The sequence below is a fragment of the Poecilia latipinna genome, unplaced genomic scaffold (assembly GCF_001443285.1).
Source record: "Poecilia latipinna isolate Pla-1442-1.1 unplaced genomic scaffold, P_latipinna-1.0 Scaffold211, whole genome shotgun sequence".
Classification (NCBI taxonomy): Eukaryota; Metazoa; Chordata; class Actinopteri; order Cyprinodontiformes; family Poeciliidae; genus Poecilia; species Poecilia latipinna.
In genome coordinates this window covers 412363-431660 of record NW_015112827.1, presented here as the reverse complement: position 1 = coordinate 431660, position 19298 = coordinate 412363, and the positions used below count along the sequence as shown (strand labels likewise).

The 19298-nt window shown below is 41.5% G+C and overlaps 3 protein-coding genes across 10 annotated transcripts in view; 1 reads left to right on the top strand and 2 right to left on the bottom strand.

The window, feature by feature from the left end:
- The first annotated feature begins 1403 nt into the window (after positions 1-1403).
- Positions 1404-9395, top strand: LOC106946905 (sodium channel subunit beta-1-like). 3 transcript variants are annotated; one of them, XM_015031597.1, is made up of 7 exons: positions 1404-1693; positions 1786-2087; positions 3043-3212; positions 4059-4296; positions 6484-6625; positions 7262-7336; positions 8445-9395. In XM_015031597.1, exons 2-6 carry the CDS (start codon positions 2036-2038, stop codon positions 7329-7331), a joined length of 672 nt encoding a protein of 223 aa, XP_014887083.1. In that variant the 5' UTR covers positions 1404-1693; positions 1786-2035; the 3' UTR covers positions 7332-7336; positions 8445-9395. The 3 variants fall into 3 exon arrangements, with proteins under 3 accessions (XP_014887083.1, XP_014887082.1, XP_014887084.1); XM_015031596.1 differs by having other exon boundaries at positions 1404-2087; XM_015031598.1 differs by having other exon boundaries at positions 1406-2087; positions 3046-3212.
- naxe (NAD(P)HX epimerase) lies at positions 1451-14060 on the bottom strand. 3 transcript variants are annotated; one of them, XR_001424861.1, is made up of 8 exons: positions 13953-14060; positions 12685-12874; positions 12503-12611; positions 11160-11270; positions 10975-11085; positions 10756-10903; positions 9676-9989; positions 1451-1463 (listed from the first exon to the last, which is right to left on the bottom strand). XR_001424861.1 is itself a non-coding variant. In XM_015031594.1 (7 exons), the coding sequence occupies exons 2-7, from the start codon at positions 12858-12860 to the stop codon at positions 9790-9792; spliced, it is 855 nt and encodes a 284-aa protein (XP_014887080.1). In that variant the 5' UTR covers positions 12861-12874; positions 13953-14060; the 3' UTR covers positions 9639-9789. The 3 variants fall into 3 exon arrangements, 2 of the variants coding, with proteins under 2 accessions (XP_014887080.1, XP_014887081.1); XM_015031594.1 differs by lacking the exon at positions 1451-1463 and having other exon boundaries at positions 9639-9989; XM_015031595.1 differs by lacking the exon at positions 1451-1463 and having other exon boundaries at positions 9639-9989; positions 13949-14014.
- A 462-nt stretch (positions 14061-14522) lies between these two features.
- LOC106946900 (lamin-A-like) overlaps positions 14523-19298 on the bottom strand; it is a 15055-nt gene continuing 10279 nt past the window's right edge. For 3 of the 4 annotated variants that reach the window (XM_015031581.1, XM_015031580.1, XM_015031583.1), the window contains 8 exons: positions 18885-19010; positions 18004-18224; positions 17398-17671; positions 16430-16537; positions 16227-16346; positions 16092-16148; positions 15050-15247; positions 14523-14939 (listed from right to left, as the gene is read on the bottom strand). In XM_015031581.1, coding sequence (XP_014887067.1) covers positions 14904-14939; positions 15050-15247; positions 16092-16148; positions 16227-16346; positions 16430-16537; positions 17398-17671; positions 18004-18224; positions 18885-19010 — 1140 coding nt within the window. In that variant the 3' untranslated portion in view covers positions 14523-14903. The remainder of the gene's footprint in view (positions 14940-15049; positions 15248-16091; positions 16149-16226; positions 16347-16429; positions 16538-17397; positions 17672-18003; positions 18225-18884; positions 19011-19298) is intronic. The other variant, XM_015031582.1, reaches the window with a different exon arrangement.

Genomic DNA, 19298 nt, shown 5'->3' with positions numbered 1-19298 from the left:
TGTCATGGTGAAAATGGCATGGTGAAAATTACTTTGCAAATGAACACACGTTTTCTAATGAAACTATAAATAAACCAAATTATTGATATTTTTTATGTAACTTTACAAACTTCTGAAGCTGAAATAGCTTTGTTTTTCTCTTTTTCTTGTGGTTTTATTTTGCACTGATTGTTGCAGAGGAATATGCTAAATGTTAATAATCATGTTTTTGTCACAGACAAATTCAGATGAGGAAAATAACAGGAAGCGATGCAGCTGTGGATAATTCCTGGAAACTCTCAGAATCCCAGAATGAAAAAATCCCAGAGATACAGACAAAGAACAGACTGTGCTGTCTGATAACTACACACACACACACACACACACAGATACACAGATTTTCGAAAAAATTATAGAAGTTGTGTAAAATGCAGCTGCGTTAAAAACTTAAATCCTTTATAAAGCAGACAGAAACAGAGTGATGGTTTGTTTTTGTTATTTGTTTCAGTGTTTCTGCATATTTTAATATCAAAATTCACAGTGAAGTGAACCCAATAATAGAGACGAGGCTAAAGTTGGCTTCCGATTGATAGCTAAAGGGCGATTCCGCTTAATTTTCCTTTACCTTGAGCATCTTTAATGTCCTCTGGTTTAAAAACTACAACACCTAAACTCTTCAAACCTGAACTAGAATATTCTACACTACTAGCAGAACGTTCAAAACCCAGTTTGTGATTTGTGAAACATGTATTTAAACACTGAAAAGTAAATTTCAAAATACTTTAAAAAAAAGACTAGAGGGTATGGTGGCGACTCAGCTGCACATTTCTTTTAATCTGTCTAATTTTAAAAACATTTTTCCCCTTTGTATTTATCCCAGTGCCATTCTTGCTTTTTAATGGATGATGTGTCTATGAAACTGAGTCAAAATACTGTAGTTTTTCAGCTAGAACAGTTGAAATATGGTGAAAGTGCTGAAATAGTCCTTTATTTAACTTTCTCAAAAAATAGAGATTGTCCAAATCCCAAAGTGGGTTTAAAATGTATTTCTAATAGTGTGGAGTAATCCTGTCCGGGTTTGAGGAGTCTAAGTGTTTTCCAACCAGAGCACATTAAAGATGGCAAAGGGAGAGAAAAATTAGGCGGAATCGCCCTTTAACAATTCTACGAGTCGGACGCCAACTTCATCTTCGAAAACACGAACACGGCCGATCTCTGTCACAGCTGTGAGGTCGTTATTGTCCCATTAACTCCGTGGAAACGCGTCCGTGGGAGCCTCGTGGAGGCCTGATCACACCTGAGCTCAAAATCCACTGCGCGCGCTCATTCCTCATCACCTTGCTGACGCGCGCGGCGGCGCGTCTCTGTCTTTTCTTTTATTATTTCTTTATTTTACCGCAGTGCATCTGCTGCATCCTGCGTGACAACAGGAGCCGCTGTGGCGTCAGAGACCAGAAGCCGCTCTCCGGGCCGAGAGAGAGAGCCTTTCCTGCCGCGGCCGCCTGCGATGCCAGCGCGGCGGAACCAGCGCGTCCAGGAGCCGGGGGTCAGCAGATAGGTCCGGCCGGGGAGCACGCCGCGTTTTGGGGCTCCGCAGGACAGAACGGAGGCCCATGATTCAGCCCGGCAGCCTTTCTTCCCATCTCACCTCCCTGCGGTCTGGATTTAACTCCCGTAGCATCAGCCTTCACATGAGCCGTTCATGCACCGGGATGTGAGGACAGTCGGTAGCTGAGGCAGTTTGCACATTTCAAGGCGCATTTCTCATTGTGAAGTTATTATTGTTTGGCTCTGATGACCCTCTAGACCTCGGGACCAAAGCGCACAGCTCAGGAAGGACACTGTGAGGCTGCAGCAATAATTTTTAGGTAGAAACCCAGCAACCGACGGGAAGCTGTTGCAGATTGGAGCCAAAGAGCAGAGACGCTGCCAGGATTCAAACGTTTCTCCAGTTTGCACTTTCCTCCGCATTCACCGGACGAGCTCCGTCCTTTAAACCAAACAGCGATCAGGAGATCCAGGTAGATTCAGGTAGAAGGTGCAGGGAGCTAACATCATGGCGGCCGTGCCCCCCCTGCTGCTCATCGCTCTGCTCTGCGGCCTGTTTGGTGAGTCCCGCTGCACTGCAAAAACACGAAACATTAATATTCACACTAAATATGCCAATATGCTTGAAATGAGACAAAAAGAACTTTTAAATGAGTTTTTGGCAAGAAACATTAGCTTGTTTTAAGTCAGTGATTCCTTAAACCTGCATTATGTAACTTTTATAAAAAATGTCTTTTACATGTTTGTTCAAACTGCCAGTTTGTTATGAGACAGATAANCTGTGAAAACATCGATCTCCTCTCTCCCTCCTCCAGCTCTGGGGAAATGGACCAAAACCAACCAATCAGAGCCAGGAGGCGGGAGTTAGTGCTGTCAATCAACCTATTTTACTGCTAAATGTGCTAATGGCAGAGAAACAACTTACAGTTACAGGAAAACCGCTGATCCGCTTCATCGGTGGCTATGCTAACTAGCCTAGCATTCCTCAGAGGCTATGCTAGTGTCTTCTCCTCCTTTTTAAGGCGGTTGGCATAACCGTCATCTACTGGAGTAGTGTGGACTGGGATGCTAAGTATTTTGGTTATGCTAGCTGCAGCTTAGCAGAGAGCAGGGCTGGTGATTGACAGCGCTAAGACCCGCCTCCGGCTGTGATTGGTTGGTTTTAGTTGGTGTTGTTTTTTTCTTTATTTTTGATCTGTGTTTGATTAAAGTCTATTTTAAAAATGGCCAAAAATAAATATTGATAAACATTTATTGCTTCCATTGGCAGATTATTTCACATATAACAATATATTTTTCCCATGTTATAAATGAATTATTAACAGTGGAACTAGAACTTTTTTCATCAATATTGATGAATTATTGACTTCAAACAAGCTGCTGTATGTTACTGAAAAGTTACTTCTAAGTCAGTTTCGTCTTATTTCTGGCGTACTGAGATGTTTGTGCCAGAAACCAGATGAGTTACTTGGTTTTTGATGCGTTTGGCACCATGTTAACGCCCCGCTGTGGAAGCAGCGCCGCGGTGCGACGGCGCCTGCGCAGAGGTGGACTCCGACACCGAGGCCGTGGCGGGAAAAGGCTTCAAGATCGGCTGCATCTCCTGCAAGAGGCGCAGCGAGGTGGAGGGCTCCGCCACCGTGGAGTGGTACTTCCGGCCCGACGGGGAGTCCGACTTCCTCCTGGTGAGTTCAGACCCGAGGCTCTTACAGCGCTGGGTTTTTAACTCCGAGAGAAACGTTACACAGAGTTTATACAGGAGAAAAATCAGGATTTGTTCCAGTTTTCCATCCAAAGCACCAGAACTTCCTGTAGTTTCAGGAGCAGTTCTCCAGAACCGCATGCTGCGTTTTATGGGGTTCCATTAAAGTTACACAGAAAGTATTAATATATTTTGGGTTAATTTATTTAGCTTGTCACAGAGAAAAATATTTGGTTGTTCACATTTCATCAGGTTATTCATGGATTTACAAATATCAGAGTGACAAAACATGAAATTCACAAAATAAATATTTAGCTTTGAAACTAAACATTTAGTTGGAAGCTAAATATTTTAAACTCTGCTGCTGGTGGAACTGAATCTCTTATCTGTTGTTTATATACCTAAAGCTAGTTAATTAGCTTTAGTTAGCTGGTTCTTTTAGCTTCGCGAGCACTTTAGCTAACGTAAAGCTAAGTTCCAAACGCTAGAAGAACTAATCTTTATGATTACTAATTTAGGAAACTAGTACAATTATAAATGAATAAACATGGTAAAAATATTAATTCTATAAATAAACTCCCACATGACAGGCTAAATTACACAAATTGTTAATTTTTTAACTGTCCACCTTTAATCTACCAGGCAAACTGGGCCTGACAGTCAGACTTTGTTTGGACCTTTTGTTCTTTCCATGCACTGAAGAACCAAAATAAGTCCGTCCATTAGCGTCTGATAGACTCCAGCGCATAGAGTCTGTTCAGATGGGAGGAAAATGATAATAAAACCTGATAGAAACTGAATCTGAAGTCCAGCTGCTCCTCTGTGTCAGATCTACAGCTACAATGAGAACGGACCCACCATCGAACACAACTTCTTCGAGGATCGCATCGACTGGAACGGCAGCAAGAGGAGCAACGACATCCAGGACGCCTCCATCTACGTGCTGAACGTCACCTTCAACGACTCGGGAACCTACCGCTGCTTCTTCTACCGCACCCTAACCTACGACAACTACGAGTTCTTCGACACCGTCGACAAGGTGGTGCACCTGACCGTGGTGGCCAAAGGTACGGCGCAGTCAGAAAGCTGCACCTTCAGCCCTCAGTGAGGGGACAGGGCTTCATCTTTCACCTGAAAATCCTAAATTAAGAATAAATTAAGGCGCTAACAGTGAAGCTAAGTTTGTGTTTAGCTCTTAACTAACTTTATAAATGTTTAGCTCACCTGGTTTCCTTTTACGTTCGATGTCTGCATTGAAGTTTTTCTTGCTGACGTTTAAGAATTTTTCAACTAGTAGCTGTTTTTATTCAAGCTCTTATTTTGAAGTGGTTGAAGTATGTTAGCGCAGCAGTTCCATTTCCTGTCCTTATTTTTATAATAAGTATACTTGACCAAGTATCAAGTATACACAAAACTAAAATACAAAAGTTCATATAAATGAATTGTTTTGAGAGGCTTTTTGTTCACATGGTTCAAAGTTAGCGCTTACCAGCTACATTTTTAGCTTCAGCCTAAACATTAAATATTAGCTAAATATTTAGCTAATATGCAAATTAACTTTCTGACAACTGGATGTGCATTACCAAAATATTTAGTTTCACAATAATTATTTAACTCCAAGCTAAATATTTAGCATTTATATAAATGCTTGATCCATGCTTGAAGTTAGCATTAGCTTCTGCTAAATACCATGTCGACATAGCACTTTAGCACAGCTAGCATTTTTTATTTAGCAGTGTCCACCCCTGTCTGTCACTGTGGGGAGGAGTGTCCAAAGAGCGGTCCGGGTGCCATTTGCGACCGTCGGAATGATTTTGTGGGGCCCCTAAACGTCTGCAGGTGGTTAAAGAAGTGGTTAGACCTTTTAAAAATCCTCTTGCAATGGAGAGAGTATTAGCAATGTTAGCATTCCCGTTTTCATCCAGTGACTCCTCTACTTCAGGGAAATGGAAAATTATTGACCTGGCGGAGTTTCAACTTGGCTCCTGTGGCAAAATGTTTGGACGCCCCTTCTTTAGGGGTGCAGCGTAAAAAGCATCTGTCCTAATGGACGCAGATTCGAGCGAAGCTTGATCAGCAGCTTGTTTCCCTGTGTCAGCAAGCGGACTGCAAGCATTTCCCACTTTAGCTGGGCTTGTGCTGATTCAGAAAACACATCGTACGTTTTCACTCAGAGGGATGTCGATTTCCCTGCAGCACAGAGGAACTTCAGTTTGGAGAATCAGGGAGGAGCAAAGCTATCAGCTGCTAACAGCAGCAACCAATCAGTGGCGTAAAAACAAACCCAAATGTTTCTACAGGAGCCACAGATCTATGCGCACCTTTAGGGTCACAGATGAATACAACTGGAAAACAAAATCTGACAAAGTATTAATGTTGCTGTTAATGTTATGAGAAGTGTTTTTTACAATTCTCAAAATAACTTCCATTATGATTTTTTACCAACATTTTAGTGAAATAAAATTTTCACAGAAAATCTTTGCAGGTTTGCACTTTTCAGGATAACCAAAGCGCAACCAGCAGCCAGGTCCCGGTGCGCCGATGGCCAGTCAGCCATGTTTATAAATGTCAAACTAAATAACTGAAACTAAACTAAATTCTGTTAGGAAGCTAAGTATTTAGCTTACAGGCTAAAGTTTTAGCTACGAAATTAATAAATAAATAGCCAATTATTTTCTTCAAAGCTATAATATTTAGGTCAAAGCTAAACATTTAGCTGATATTCAAATTAACGTACCAATAACCGGAAGTGGACTACCATTGTTTTCTTTCAATAAATATTTACGTTAGATGCCAAGGGTTAGTTATTAGTTTGACGTGCAAATTAATTAATGTGCGAATTCACTTGCCGACAACTGGAAGTGGACTACCAAAATAAAAGCCTCCACACCCCTTTATGAACTCCTGCTTTCAAATCACCGATTCTTTTCCTGGACAACATTTCAGTTGAAAACGAAGGAAGCGTCATTTTAACGGAAATAATGCTTATAATTAGTCATTGAAAGTCTTGCAGTGCTAACCGGAGTTAGCATGTTTTGCTAGCATCAAGCAGCTCTCCCGATCCGTGTTAGCATTGTTAGCTCATCTATTTTGGTAGATTTCACATTTCCAATGATGACGGGTGGAATATCAGATCTGAACCTGAAACAATGCCAAAGATATTAAACTAGCGAAAAATCAAATTGTGTGCAGTTTCACCCTCACCGCCTGTAAATCCCGTTTCCTGCTGAGGTTTCTGTGCTTCCTGCCTGCAGCCACCAGAGGCACAGCGTCCATCGTGTCAGAGGTCATGATGTACGTGTCCATCATCGGGCTGCAGCTCTGGCTCCTCATAGAGATGATCTACTGCTACAGAAAGATCGCTGCGGCCGGGGAGGAAGCGCTTCGAGAGGCGGCGTGAGTCCTCCTGCCTCCGCACTTCAATCCGGATTAAATCCGCTCTGACAGTTTAACACGTTTTGGTTTAATTAGCTTAAAAGCACAAAAGGTTAAACTGTTGCCAGGTGGTAACCATGGTAACAAATCAGTCCTGATTATTTAATAGGAGTATTTAAGAAAACATTATTTATCTGTAAATCTGTTTTAGCTTCAACTGGTAAAGAATCAGCAAAAAATCTCCCATCAATCACCTTTTACTATCCAATTATTAATTACTTAATCAAATAAATAATCACCAGATCAACAGATTTCCACATATGATCAAACATTCACAAAAGGAATGTTGTGTTTTTGCATTTCAGCCAAAAAAAAATTCTTATTTAAAAAATAATTTCAATTGTTAATTTGCATTTTTTTATGAATTTCTAATATTTTATATAAAAAAGTTTCTGAAAAATCTACAAGTTGTAAAGAAAAAACATTTTTGTTTAATTTTGGGTGATTTTTTGCAAAAACTGACCAGAATTTAAATAAATTTTTTCCACTAGACATGTCAGGAATAGTTTGTGTGAAACCTGGAAGCTTCGTTTCTCACCTGTTCTCTGGTTCGTCTTCCTGACATCTGACGGTTTGTTTCTCCTGTTTTCCCTGCAGGAACGCTGAATATTTAGCGATAGCTTCGGAGAGCAAAGACAACTGTGCAGGTGTGCAGGTCGGAGAATAGCACAGGTGAGACATCGAGCTGAAACATTTCTCATCATCAAACACAAAATACTGAAGATTTTCAGAACGATACAAAAAGTTGAACATGATGCAAACTTCAGGATTTCTTATGTTCTGAGAGCAAAATGTTTCTGCATCACATAAAGAATATATTTTCTCTGTTTACTGATTAAAACAGTTTAACTTTGTTTCCTCAAAGAAAACAAAAAAATGTCTCAAGTACATATTAGGTAAAAACAAGAAATGAATATAAAAATGTAACTATTAACGGAGCAACTGATGGTTAGCCTTTTTTTGCAACTTCATGAAAAAATATTTTCCTATAAAAAAATTGTTTATGCCCATCATTTTTTAAATTTATATTCAATGAAGCCATGCTTTTTACTGACATTTTCTAATCTTAACTATTTCAGACTTAGTTAATAAAATTAAATGACCTGAACTGATTCTAGGAGTCACGTTTCACACACCTGTTATTTTACAACCTTTTCTCTACAAAACGTGTTTTTCAAACCTGTTTTCTAATTAATCTAAAAAAAGCTGTATGTTTTCTATATAACAGCCAGAAGTCGACTGAAACTTCCCGAAACGCGGCAGTGACTACGCCAGGCCTGCAGGTGGCGATATAATACTAGAGTGTAAAATGTTTATGCTGTGATATCGGTTTTTAAAAATATATTATTAATATAAACATATAAAATCAACATCAAAAAGGTACCATGACGTTTACTTTACGTTTTCAAAATGTATACAGAAAAACAAACTAAACCAAAAAGATTGAAACCAACACAAACAACCAAAATGATTCAAGATGTTAGCAGGACATTAAAAAAAATGTAATTTACAGCAGAACATTAAACTGCAAATGTTTAAAAAAAAAAAAACCATCAGCTTAAAATCAGAAAACATAAAAACTTCTAAAACAATATTAAATGATTCTTCCTCTGTTTAAAGTTAGGAATGGATTTATGTAATGCTTAGTGGTGTTTTATTTCTACCACAGTGAATGTTATGGTTGTTGGTAAAAACACCAGGTTTGAGCTCCTCGCTGCTCTTTTGACGACGTTTTGTCTGGTTTTCTGGTCGTTGGTCCCTCTGGTGTTTTTGTCGCCAGGTTTCCTTCCCAGACTGAAAACTTCCCTCCAAGCGCCGACCTGCATGACGACATCCTGGCCAGAACCCTCCTCTTCATCGCCAGCCTCTTCTGGACGAGCTGAACTGGACCCGGCCGTCCGCTGACAGCATGGAACCAGAACTGTACATAGTCTTGTTGAAGCATGTCGTATCAGAAACCATTATGCATTAACGTATCCAGGTCCATATGTAGTCACTGCAGAGTTTTTACTGAACCAGCAGCGGAGAGACGAAGGAGCCGCACCTCAGACAGGTTCTGTATGGATAATCACTGATTTATGAACTCTACTTCCACTTTTATGGGCTGATGTTAGTGAAGGTAAAGATTAACAGCAATAATGTGGGTTATTTAGCCTCTTATAACTGGATAAAATGGGTCTTTATTTTTTAAATTCATATCTTCAACATATAATTCATACGTTAAAAATGTCAGTTTCAAACTAAATATGTTAGCAAGCTAAATATTTAGTCAGTAAAGTTTATTTGAAAAGCACATTTCAGCAAAAAGACAGTTTAAGCTAAATGTAGCTTCAAGCTAAGCTAGATAATTAGCTAGCGAAGTAAACATGTAGCTCCAAACCATTTAATTTAGATCTAACTGGTTAGCCTGCTAACTAAATGTTTGGACCTAAATATTTTCCTTCATAGTGAATATTTAGCTTGTTAAATATTTAGCTCCAAGTTAAATTTAGCTCCATTAATTAATAAATTGAGCTAAATATTTAACTTCCTCATATAAAATTGGTTCAAACCTGACATGTACAAATAAAATGGTGAAAACATGACATTAAAAAATTAACCTCCATTTTTCTTCCTGACTAAATAACTCAAATTATTGCTGTTATTTTTTAACTGTGTAACTTTACAAACAGCGCCCCTACACTAACTCATAGTTCTACACTTGATATAATTAAACGTGATAAGAACCTAAGGTCGGGTCCAGTTCTTCTGTCTCTGTTAGTTTTATTACTGCAGCCAGAATGTTTAACTTGTCTCATTTTTTGGTGTCGCTTTAGTTTTTTATGTTGAATATTTTAAGATTCAAACAATTTCACACCACAAAAAAGTTATTTTTTCTGATGCTGATCATAAAGTGCTGATATGTGAAGCAAAGATGCAGAACTGGAGTTGTGTGATTTTAACTGTAGAGGGCGCTAAACACTCAACAACCAGGAAGCGTTCAGGGAAGCTTTATTCGCCCCAGGAGCAACAAGAGAGCCTGAAACTGAGGAGGAGCAACCAGAACCAAAGAACTGCTGATCTGGAGGAGAAACTTCTGGATCACAGGAGGCAAAACAGCCAAAACGGATCAGGAGTTTTTCAGCTCATAGCTGTAAGACGCAGTCTGTGCCGGGATACGGAGGCAGGTGGAGCTGGTACTTCTTCTCCAGGGCGGGCGGGACGAAGCGTCCTCCCAGGAAGTGGTACCGGCCTCGGAACAGGGAGGCGGATTTCTTCGGCGCGGTCAGAGAGATGAGCATGTCGGGCTGCAGGCCGTCGGCGCTGCCCTGCTCCACATCCCAACCTGAACAAACGGACAGAACCAGGATCAGAACCTGATAAAGATTCAAACACTAAAACATGTAAATAAAGTCTAATTACATGAATTTCTTCTGAGTTTATTTTTAGTTCAGATGGAAAGTTTTCGTCCAGAGCAACGCTAATCTTGGGTCCGGTCGACCCGGTTCTACTGGAACCAGAACATCTGCTCCTCCTCCAGCTGCTGTGGCTCTGAGTCAAACCAACCTGTTCCCCTCCTGGCCTGTGGGGGCGCTGCACCAAGAACCTCTGAAGGCACTGAGAGCAACTTCCTTCTTCACCAGATGGAAACAAGATGGAGGCGTCAGATTTTAGAGAATGGAGGATTTCTCTTTAGGCTAAAGACCAGGAGCCATTTCTGCTGCTAGCGCTAAGCTAGCACATTAGCTTTGGTTGCATATACCCAGAATGCCCTGCGCTCTGGTCCACTTCCTGTTTTTGGAGCCGTCTCTGGTCCACTTGGCGTTCACATTCAAACCGAACCAGACTTCACTTCAACCAAACCCAGACCGAGGGTTGGATAACCAAAGGTCAGAGGTCGGTTAGCGTTCACATCTCACAAACCGAACCGAACTTTGACTAGACAAGCAGACTGGAGTTGGAACAGCTGGTGTAAATATGTAATCAAACTCTTCAGACGTTTCATTCAGCTCTTATTTCCACTTTTTTGTAACTTCTAATATAAAGCAGTTTTATTTTTCTCCGTCAGCCAATCAGGAAGCTGTGACTGACTCTACGTTTGTAGTCCTGACCTGATGGGATGTCGATGCTGGCGACAGGAACCGTGGTCTTCTTCAGAACGTCCAGGATGGAACCGAACGGTTCCCGCACGGCGCCCTTAAAGCTGAAGCCAAAGATGGCGTCGATCACCAGGTTGTACGCCTCATCGATCACTTCCGCCTGAGAGACGAAGCAGAGTCAGAGATCCGTGTCGCTCCGCGTCAGACGGCCCAAAGCGATGAAGACCCAACCTCAGGCATCTCCGTCAGGAAGGGGATCTCCATCTTCTCGCACTGCGTGGTCAGACCCTGGAACAGCGGCTTGCTGGGCCGCTTCGGGTACAGGACGGTCGGCTCGTAACCCTGCGGCGCGAAACGACTCAGGAAACCCAAACATCATCTGGACAAAAACACGCATGGAAGGAAAACTGACTCACAAATAGCTTGAGGTGTCGGGCGCAGACCAGCCCGTCGCCGCCGTTGTTTCCTGGTCCACAGATCACCAGCAGAGACGGTCTGGCTTTGACCAGAGAGGACAGCGGGTACGCCTGCAGGGGGCAAAGGTCAAGAACCTGAGACAAAATGGAGGACGCTGTCCGTTCCACCAGACCAAACGACCTCGGTTCATCAGGCAGAAAACCGTCTCTGCAGAACCTGGAAACGACCGCAGAAACCTTAAACCACCAAACCCAAACAGGCAGAGGCGGATTCCAGTCGATCTGGTCAAACCCAGTTAAACCAGTATCCTAACTGGGCCAAGACAGAGAGCTGAACTGGACCCTGAACGCTGACGGAGCTGCACAAAATGTAATATTTCAGCAAAATCCTTCACATGTGAATATAAGACCCTAAAAATAAAAACCTTAGCCAAAGAAAGATTCAAAATGGCAGCCAGTTTTCAAGGAGGCCGTCAAGGAAGATTTGTTTTTGCCTAAATTTGAAAACTGATCACAGATGAATACTTCTGGTGTCAAATCATAAATAACTGAAGCCATATAAATCATATTTACTGAAAGTGTTTGGTGTCAAATCATAACCTACACATTTTTAGTAATCATATATATTTTTAGATCTTGTGTTTACTTTTTCCAAGTAGACATTTTTCAAAATGGCCGCCTTGGTTATAATGGAGAATATATATTGGCACTAAAATTAGCAGTAGTTATTAGCCACAGCTAACCGGCAGCTTAGGTTCACTAACAGCTAATTCAATAAACAAAACTCTTAGCTCTGCTAGCACTAAACTGCTTAACACAAAAACATATTAGCAGATGCTAACGCTAAACAAAAACAATTTGTGGAAGCTATTGCTAAACCAATAAACATAAAAAACTGAAGCTAACCCTAAACCGCTAAACAAACTAATTTAGCAGAAGTTAACGTTAGACTGCTACACAAAAAAATGAGTGGATTAGCTAATGCTAAACAATAAAAATTAGATGCTAACCAATAAGATGACTGACTCTCAGTCTGACATTTGGTGTGAAACTTTCTAACTGCAAAGTCTTCAGCTTCTGGCTCTGCTGCATTTCGTCACTTTAAAGTTGTTTGAACAGGACGACCAAAAGTCATGAAAATGGGAAGCATTTTATGGTAGCAATTAGTTTAAAAGGCTCAAAAACGGCGTCCATCTTGTAAAATGGCCGTCATCCTGAAATTCCTCCTGAAGGGGGAGTGGAGTCAGGTGGAAATGAGGGGCTTTTATTCTGAAATGCTGACGCTTCCTGCCTGAAGCAGCTGAAAACCCGGATCTCCTGCGTGTTCCTGTGAAGGTTCTGACCCGTGTGACGGCCGTGGCACAGCTGAGTCCGGCCAGTTCCATCAGCTGATCCACGCTGAAGCCGTACTCGCTGAACAGCTCCTCGTCGATCTTCTGGGCCTCCTCCTGCCTGCAGCGAGTCCAGAGCTCAGATTCGCCTCACACACCCGGGTCTTTAGCCCACACACTCTCTGAGAACTCACCCGAGATGTCTGACGGCGTGGGCCATCGTAGACGCCGCTCTGCCCGTCAAACAGTGGCTCCTGTGGCGGTCAGCTGCAGCAGACACAGAGCATGACCCCGCCTGAGCGAGAGAGGCCGCGCAAGGTCGCGAGGTCACCAGGAAGCCGATCCCCAGCAGAGCGCGGACGTTCAGCATCCAGAGACGGATTCCTGGGAAGAAAACAGACAGGCTGGTGAACACCGATAAAACACCAGAGTTTCTCTCTAAATTCAGAATCCATGCTTTATTATTTTAAATAAATAAAACACAGAAAGCAGCAGCTGTGGAACCATGTGGAAAAATCTACAAATGCTCACATGCACAAGGTTTGGCTCACATTTTTCTAATTCACCCAAAATAAATAAAAAAAAAATAGATATACTGTGAAACAGATTCTGAAACACAAAAACAAACTGCTACAAAAACTAAATAAATAAAAGCAAAAATAAATTAAGGAAGTGCTGAATAAGACATTTTTGTCAAATGATTTTGCTAATTACAACACATTTCAAAACGACATAATTTATCCAAAATAAAAAATAAAAATGGATATATCTTTAAATATATGCATAAACAGTTTGTGCCTTCTTTTTAATTACAGAAAATGACAAATTAACTTGGAAAGGTAAAATAAATCCTATAAAACCCTAATACATTAATAAGGATAAGGTAAAAAAAAAATAAAAAATCAGGCATGCTGTGTTAGAAATTAAAGAAATACTAAAACAGAAATATTAATAAAACTTTGTCAACTGTTTTGCTAAATATAAACAACAGATTTCAAAACAAGCAATTTAACAAACAGAAAAACACTGAGATTTCTTAATATATTCTGATGTATTTTTTGCTTAAGTATATCCAAAAATATAAAATAAATCAAGTTTTTTAATTTGAAAATAAAAATATTTTGGAAATGATAGTGATAATAAATGATAATGACGTCAAGCTGCTACAAGAGTCCAGGTTTAAAAAATTCACACATACAGAAAAATTGAGGAGAATAAACTTTATATCAAATGTAATAATTTTATCCATGAAAACGTACTTTGTCCATTTTATTTCACATAACTTCTGTAAACTCTAGTTTCCTGTTTGTTAATCTTCAGGTGCTAACAGCTGTTAGCTTCCTGCTGCTCTCTTGAGTTTATCAAACATGAAATAACCAGAAACAATCTGCGATCATTAAATATGTTTTTCATTTTACCATCAGGTTATACAGTCTTTAAAATAAACTCTGGAAAAACCTACAGCCTGGTGAAGATCAGCAGGTCGAAAGATTAGCTGCAGTGCTCCGACCGAGCAGAACACTTCCGGGTTCAGAACTACAAAACCAAAAAAATAAAAGCTGCCATTTCAAAATAAAAGCTCGATCAGCGAAAACAATATACAAGCGAGATGCGTCACGTTTCAAGCTCTTTAGGACAAAACTTTCAATACAAATCTTCTTCAAGTGGGACATTTTAAAGTATTTTTCTTTCATGATCAAACAATAAAATAATTTCTGCATTATTCATTTAAACAAAAAACATAAATGTTTAGCTTGATAACTGAATATTTTGTTTACTAACTTCAAAATTAGCCTTATCTGGCCTTACATTTATTTTGTCCTGGAACAAAATAAATATTAAAGCAAAGTTAAATTCCAGTCACTTTATTGACAAATAAAATGTGATTTAACTTTTTAACAACCAAAAAATATCCCAGGAACCTTGTTTTTATAGATTCAAATTAATTTTGTCAGTGTCGTGAGGAGCCCATTTATATAAAATCACATTTTAATGGTTCGCTAACAAAGAGAGATGAACAAAATTTCAAAAATAAATTTTTAGAAAATATTTTTATTTATATCAGGAAAATACATTTTCTGCAGTTATGTAGCCCAGTTTAGCTAAAATAATGTTACTGATAATGACACCAGTCAGATTTAACTGAAGCTGAAAGACCAGAAACAGAATTGAATATAAAAGGAAAAAAACATACAAAAACATTTCCTCTTAGTTTTTCTTAAAGGAAAAACTAAACTTTTAACCATAAGTCAAGTCATATCTTTAAGCATGCATGGGTGCACAATGGAAATTAATATAAAAGTCAGAATTATTACAACCTGAAAAATGTTAAAAGTATAAAAAGAAAACTAAAAGCTAATACTTTCTACACACTACTCAGATAAAATGTAAACTTCTTCATTGGTCGATGTGTTCACATGATCGGACAGCTCTCCATCCTGGATCCAGTCTGGAAGAAAACACAGTTTGAAAAGGTCAGAGAGAACAACTCAAAGCTCAAAAAAGGCTCAAACAAAGCCCAGACACCTCTGAACATTACAGCGATGGGCGGACGTCTACCTTACGAGGTGTGCTGCTGCTGAACACATACGACTGTGGCACCAATCCTTCGGAAATTCCTCCGCTGCGGAACGAGCGGGACACAGACGACACGGAGCAGTTGCTGGATTTGTCAGACGGAAGTCCACAGGAGCCGCAGAGGACGGTCCGGCTGCGCAGGTTGTACTCGCCGTCTGCGCAGGTGCTGTGAGCCACCTGCTGGAGAAGACAGGAAATTCAACCAGGTCAAGTAAGAGTAAGAAATTGTCTGACTCTAAGGCTGTTTTCACACCTAATAGTTCAGTAGACTTGGTTCAAAACACCATCATCTGCTCCTCCTCCAGCTGCTGTGGCTCTGAGTCAAACCAACCTGTTCCCCTCCTGGCCTGTGGGGGCGCTGCACCAAGAACCACTGAAGGAAACGACACAAAAACCTCTGAAGACACTGAGAGCAACTTCCTTCTTCACCAGATGGAAACAAGATGGAGGCGTCAGATTTTAGTGGTTGGAGAACAACAATTCGATGAGCATTCACACCTCACCAACCGGACCAGGCTTTGACTAGACAGATGGACTGGAGTTGGATTAAAGCGGTCTGCACATGGCTCTTGTGACTGCATAATCAAACTCTGGGTTTGATTTGAATGCATATGTGAAAGCCAAGAGGACCAGAAACTGCTCCAAACGCAGGAAGTGGACTACAGCGCAGGGCATTCTGGGTAAATACAACCAAAGCTAACATGCTAGCCTAGCGGTAGAAAGAGAATTGTCTTTGGTCTTTAGCCAAAGACTAAAGATAAATCCTCCAAATGCTAAAATCTCCATCTTGTTTCCATCTGGTGAAGAAGGAAGTTGCTCTCAGTGTCTTCAGAGGTTTCTGTGTCGTTTCCTTCAGTGGTTCTTGGTGCAGCGCCCCCACAGGCCAGGAGGGGAACAGGTTGGTTTGGCTCAGAGCCACAGCAGCTGGAGGTGGAACAGGTGATGAAGATTTGGTCCCAATAAAACCGGGTTTACTGGACTATCAGGTAGGAAACATCGTAAAAGTTCGAGCTGTTCCTCTCACCATGTCTTCATCTTCATCTTCAAACTGAGTGCGGGTTACCTTCCTCATGGCCATCTCCTGGTAGGAAAACACATTTTTCATGAACTTACATGAACTTTGCAGCTTTAAAACCTGGCAGCTTCTGGTTTTCACTACCTCTCCACTGGCGCTGATCAGGGTGGTCTGGAACTGGTCTCCGGTTCCCCAGGAGCTCTGGGTCTTCCACAGCAGGTCTGAAGGAGGGTTGTGGACTCCTCCAGAGCTAGAGGCCCAGATCTGACCCCGGCCAACATGGCAGACAGTTAGAACAGCTGAGAGCTGATTGGCTGGTCGGGGTGGAGCGTAAAGACGATGCCTACCGTGACTCTCTGACCGGCCTTCAGGGTGAACTTAGCCGGGAACTTGAAGATGATCGGAGAGTTGGATCCGATCTGCCGCTTCAGCTGCCAGTTCCCCAGATTCTGGTCCTGCAGGACGGACAAACAAACGGGACAGAAAACATGAAGGAGGAGTCAGAGAGGAGCAGATGTTTGGAAGCTACTTCCACCAATAGGGGGCAGCATAATCAAACACAGAGTTTCCAAACCCTGAGACTCAAAGGAACAGCTTTGTGCATAAAAATGCACAAAGCTGTTTTTATTGTTTGAGTCAATAAAAACAAGCTTCCATCATTTTTCAAGATGGCTGCCATTTTTAAGCCTTTTAAATCAATTATTCCCATTAATTGTTCCCCATTTTCATGACTTGGATGAACTTTGAGTCACATTATTTGTTTTTACTTTGGTCAACAGAATCAGAAACAGGACTGTTAGCGAGTCTCACACCAGTCGTCAGCTGGAAGGAGGTGAAGATGCGGACGTCTGCATGGTTAGCATTAGCTTCTGCTCATTTTTATATGTGTTTAGCATTTTAGCGTCAGCGGAGTTGATGTACTTGTTTAGTGGATTAGTGTTCAGTGAACCTAAGTTTTTGTTTAGCTGCGTTCGCCACCGGCAATAAGTACTGCCGATTTTAGTGCAAACATATATTCTCCATCTTGAAAAATGGCTGCCATCTTGAATTTTTCAGTAAGAGTTGTTTTTCTTTGTTTAAAAAGCAAACCCCTGGGAACAGTTTGGCTGTTGTGTCCTCACTCTGTTGCTTTTGTTCTGAAACCTGCTAACATTTCAGCTCAGATCCTTTCAGTCTGGATTTTGGCAATAATGTTCAGAACCAGTTAACCAAAAACTAAAAAAGTATGCAGCTGATTGAGACTGTTGACGATAAAGAAGAGGGAGGCCAGGACGGATCCCTGAGGAACACCATAAGCTGTTTTCCACTCTCTCACCTCATCCGCCTTGTTGCTGAGTCGGACGAACTTCCCATCCAGGTCCACCTCGTCCACAGTGACCCGCCCGCTGGCCGAGGCCTGCTGGGTGATGCGGGTGCGCGCTACGGCTCCGCCGGCGAAGCTGGACGCCTCGCTGTCGGTGTCGTTGTGGCGGCGCCTCTTTGCCGGGGAGCTGCGAGCGCTGCCGTGGATGGAGCGGGAGTGGGCCACGGAGGTGGAGGAGCGGCTTCCTGTCACTCTGGTGGGAGGAGGGCTGGGGGACAGACGCAGCCTGCAGGACAAACGTTCATCAGAGGAACAGAAAAAATCTAATCCAAGGTCCTGGAAACTCGATCGATTCAAAATCAAATCAAATCAAATCAAAAACAGATTTTATTCCGTTTAATTTTTCATATTTTAATAATTCTTTGGTGTTTTTTATTTAAGGAAATGCCAGGCAGCCAACCCAACCTGACACCGGTAATGTAAGTTGAAGATTTCTTTTAAGTCATATTTGATATAGAAGTATAGAATTTCTATAACAACCGAAGGTAATATAGTTACTGGATTGTGCTGTAAGATGGAAACATGCCTGGAAAATACATAATAGGCGGCTGAAGCTACCTCTCCTCCTCTCCCTCCAGCAGCTTCCTGTAGGCGCAGATCTCCATGTCCAGAGCCAGCTTCACGTCCAGCAGCTCCTGGTACTCGTCCAGCTGCTGCTGCATGCGCTGCCTCATCTCCGCCATCTCCCGGTCCTTCTCCCCCAGCAGCCGGCGGGTCGTGTCCCGCTCCCGCGACAGGGCGTCCTCCAGCTCCCTCAGCTTCGCCTCGCGGGCCGCCAGCTGCACCACAGATTCAGACTGATGAAGCCACCAGGGGGCCCCCAAGAGCACTTTATAGTGATTGCACTACCTACACTTTTTGTTCTAAATTTTAAAACAAAAGACATCAAACTTGTTAACTTCCTCTCTGTAAATTCAGCCTTTGTCTGCAGATGTGACTTTCACATAGCTGAATTAACACGTCATTCTTATTTACCACTCTGAACTTCAAAATGCTAATTAATTAGAGCATCTTTGCTGGTTTGCTACGCCTGTAAGGATAAAATCAACAACCAGAAGTAACAGAAGTATGACGTACACTGCAAAAAACACTAAGTCTTACCAGATGTTTAGTTTCTGGTGCAAATATCTTAGTACACTTGAAATAAGACAAAACTGATTTATAAGTAACTATTTGGCCAGATTTAGGTGCTTGTTTTAAGTCAGTAACAGAGATGAAAAAGTAATAGTTCCACTGGCATGTCATGTCTCTGTTATTATTTACCCATGTTGCAGGAAACATAATCTAATTTCGTCTTATTGCAAGTGTACTAAGATATAAGAAACTAGTCAAACATCCTTGGTATTATGTTGTTTGTGCAGGGTTGGTAAGGAGGGGAACCCCGAGTTAAACTGTGCCCAGGCCCCCAGATGGCTTGCTGCGGCCCTGTTGGAGCGGACCTGTTTCTGCAGCTGGCTGAGCTGGGCGGACGTGGACTCCAGGCGGATCCGGGTCTGCTGCAGCTCCTCGTGGGCGGCGCCGACCAGGTGGCTGCTCCTGTCCGCGGACTGACGGGCGCTCTCCAGCTGCCGGGTGGAAACAAGATGGAGGATCCGTCAGAAACGCCACGCCTGGCTTCATTCAGCCAAAACAACCTTCTATGGAGCTACAGCAGGGACATAAAGTTTATTTAAGAAAACAACTGGAAAAAAATATTTTAAACTGAAAAATATTTTTGAAACTAAATAAAATAAGATTTAAAACTGAAAAATTAATCTGGACTACTTTTTAAAGTTTTTTTCAGTTCCATGATTTTTTTTTTTTTTTTTTTTTTTCAGTTTCTAAAAATTTTTAGATTTTTTTTTTTTTTTTTA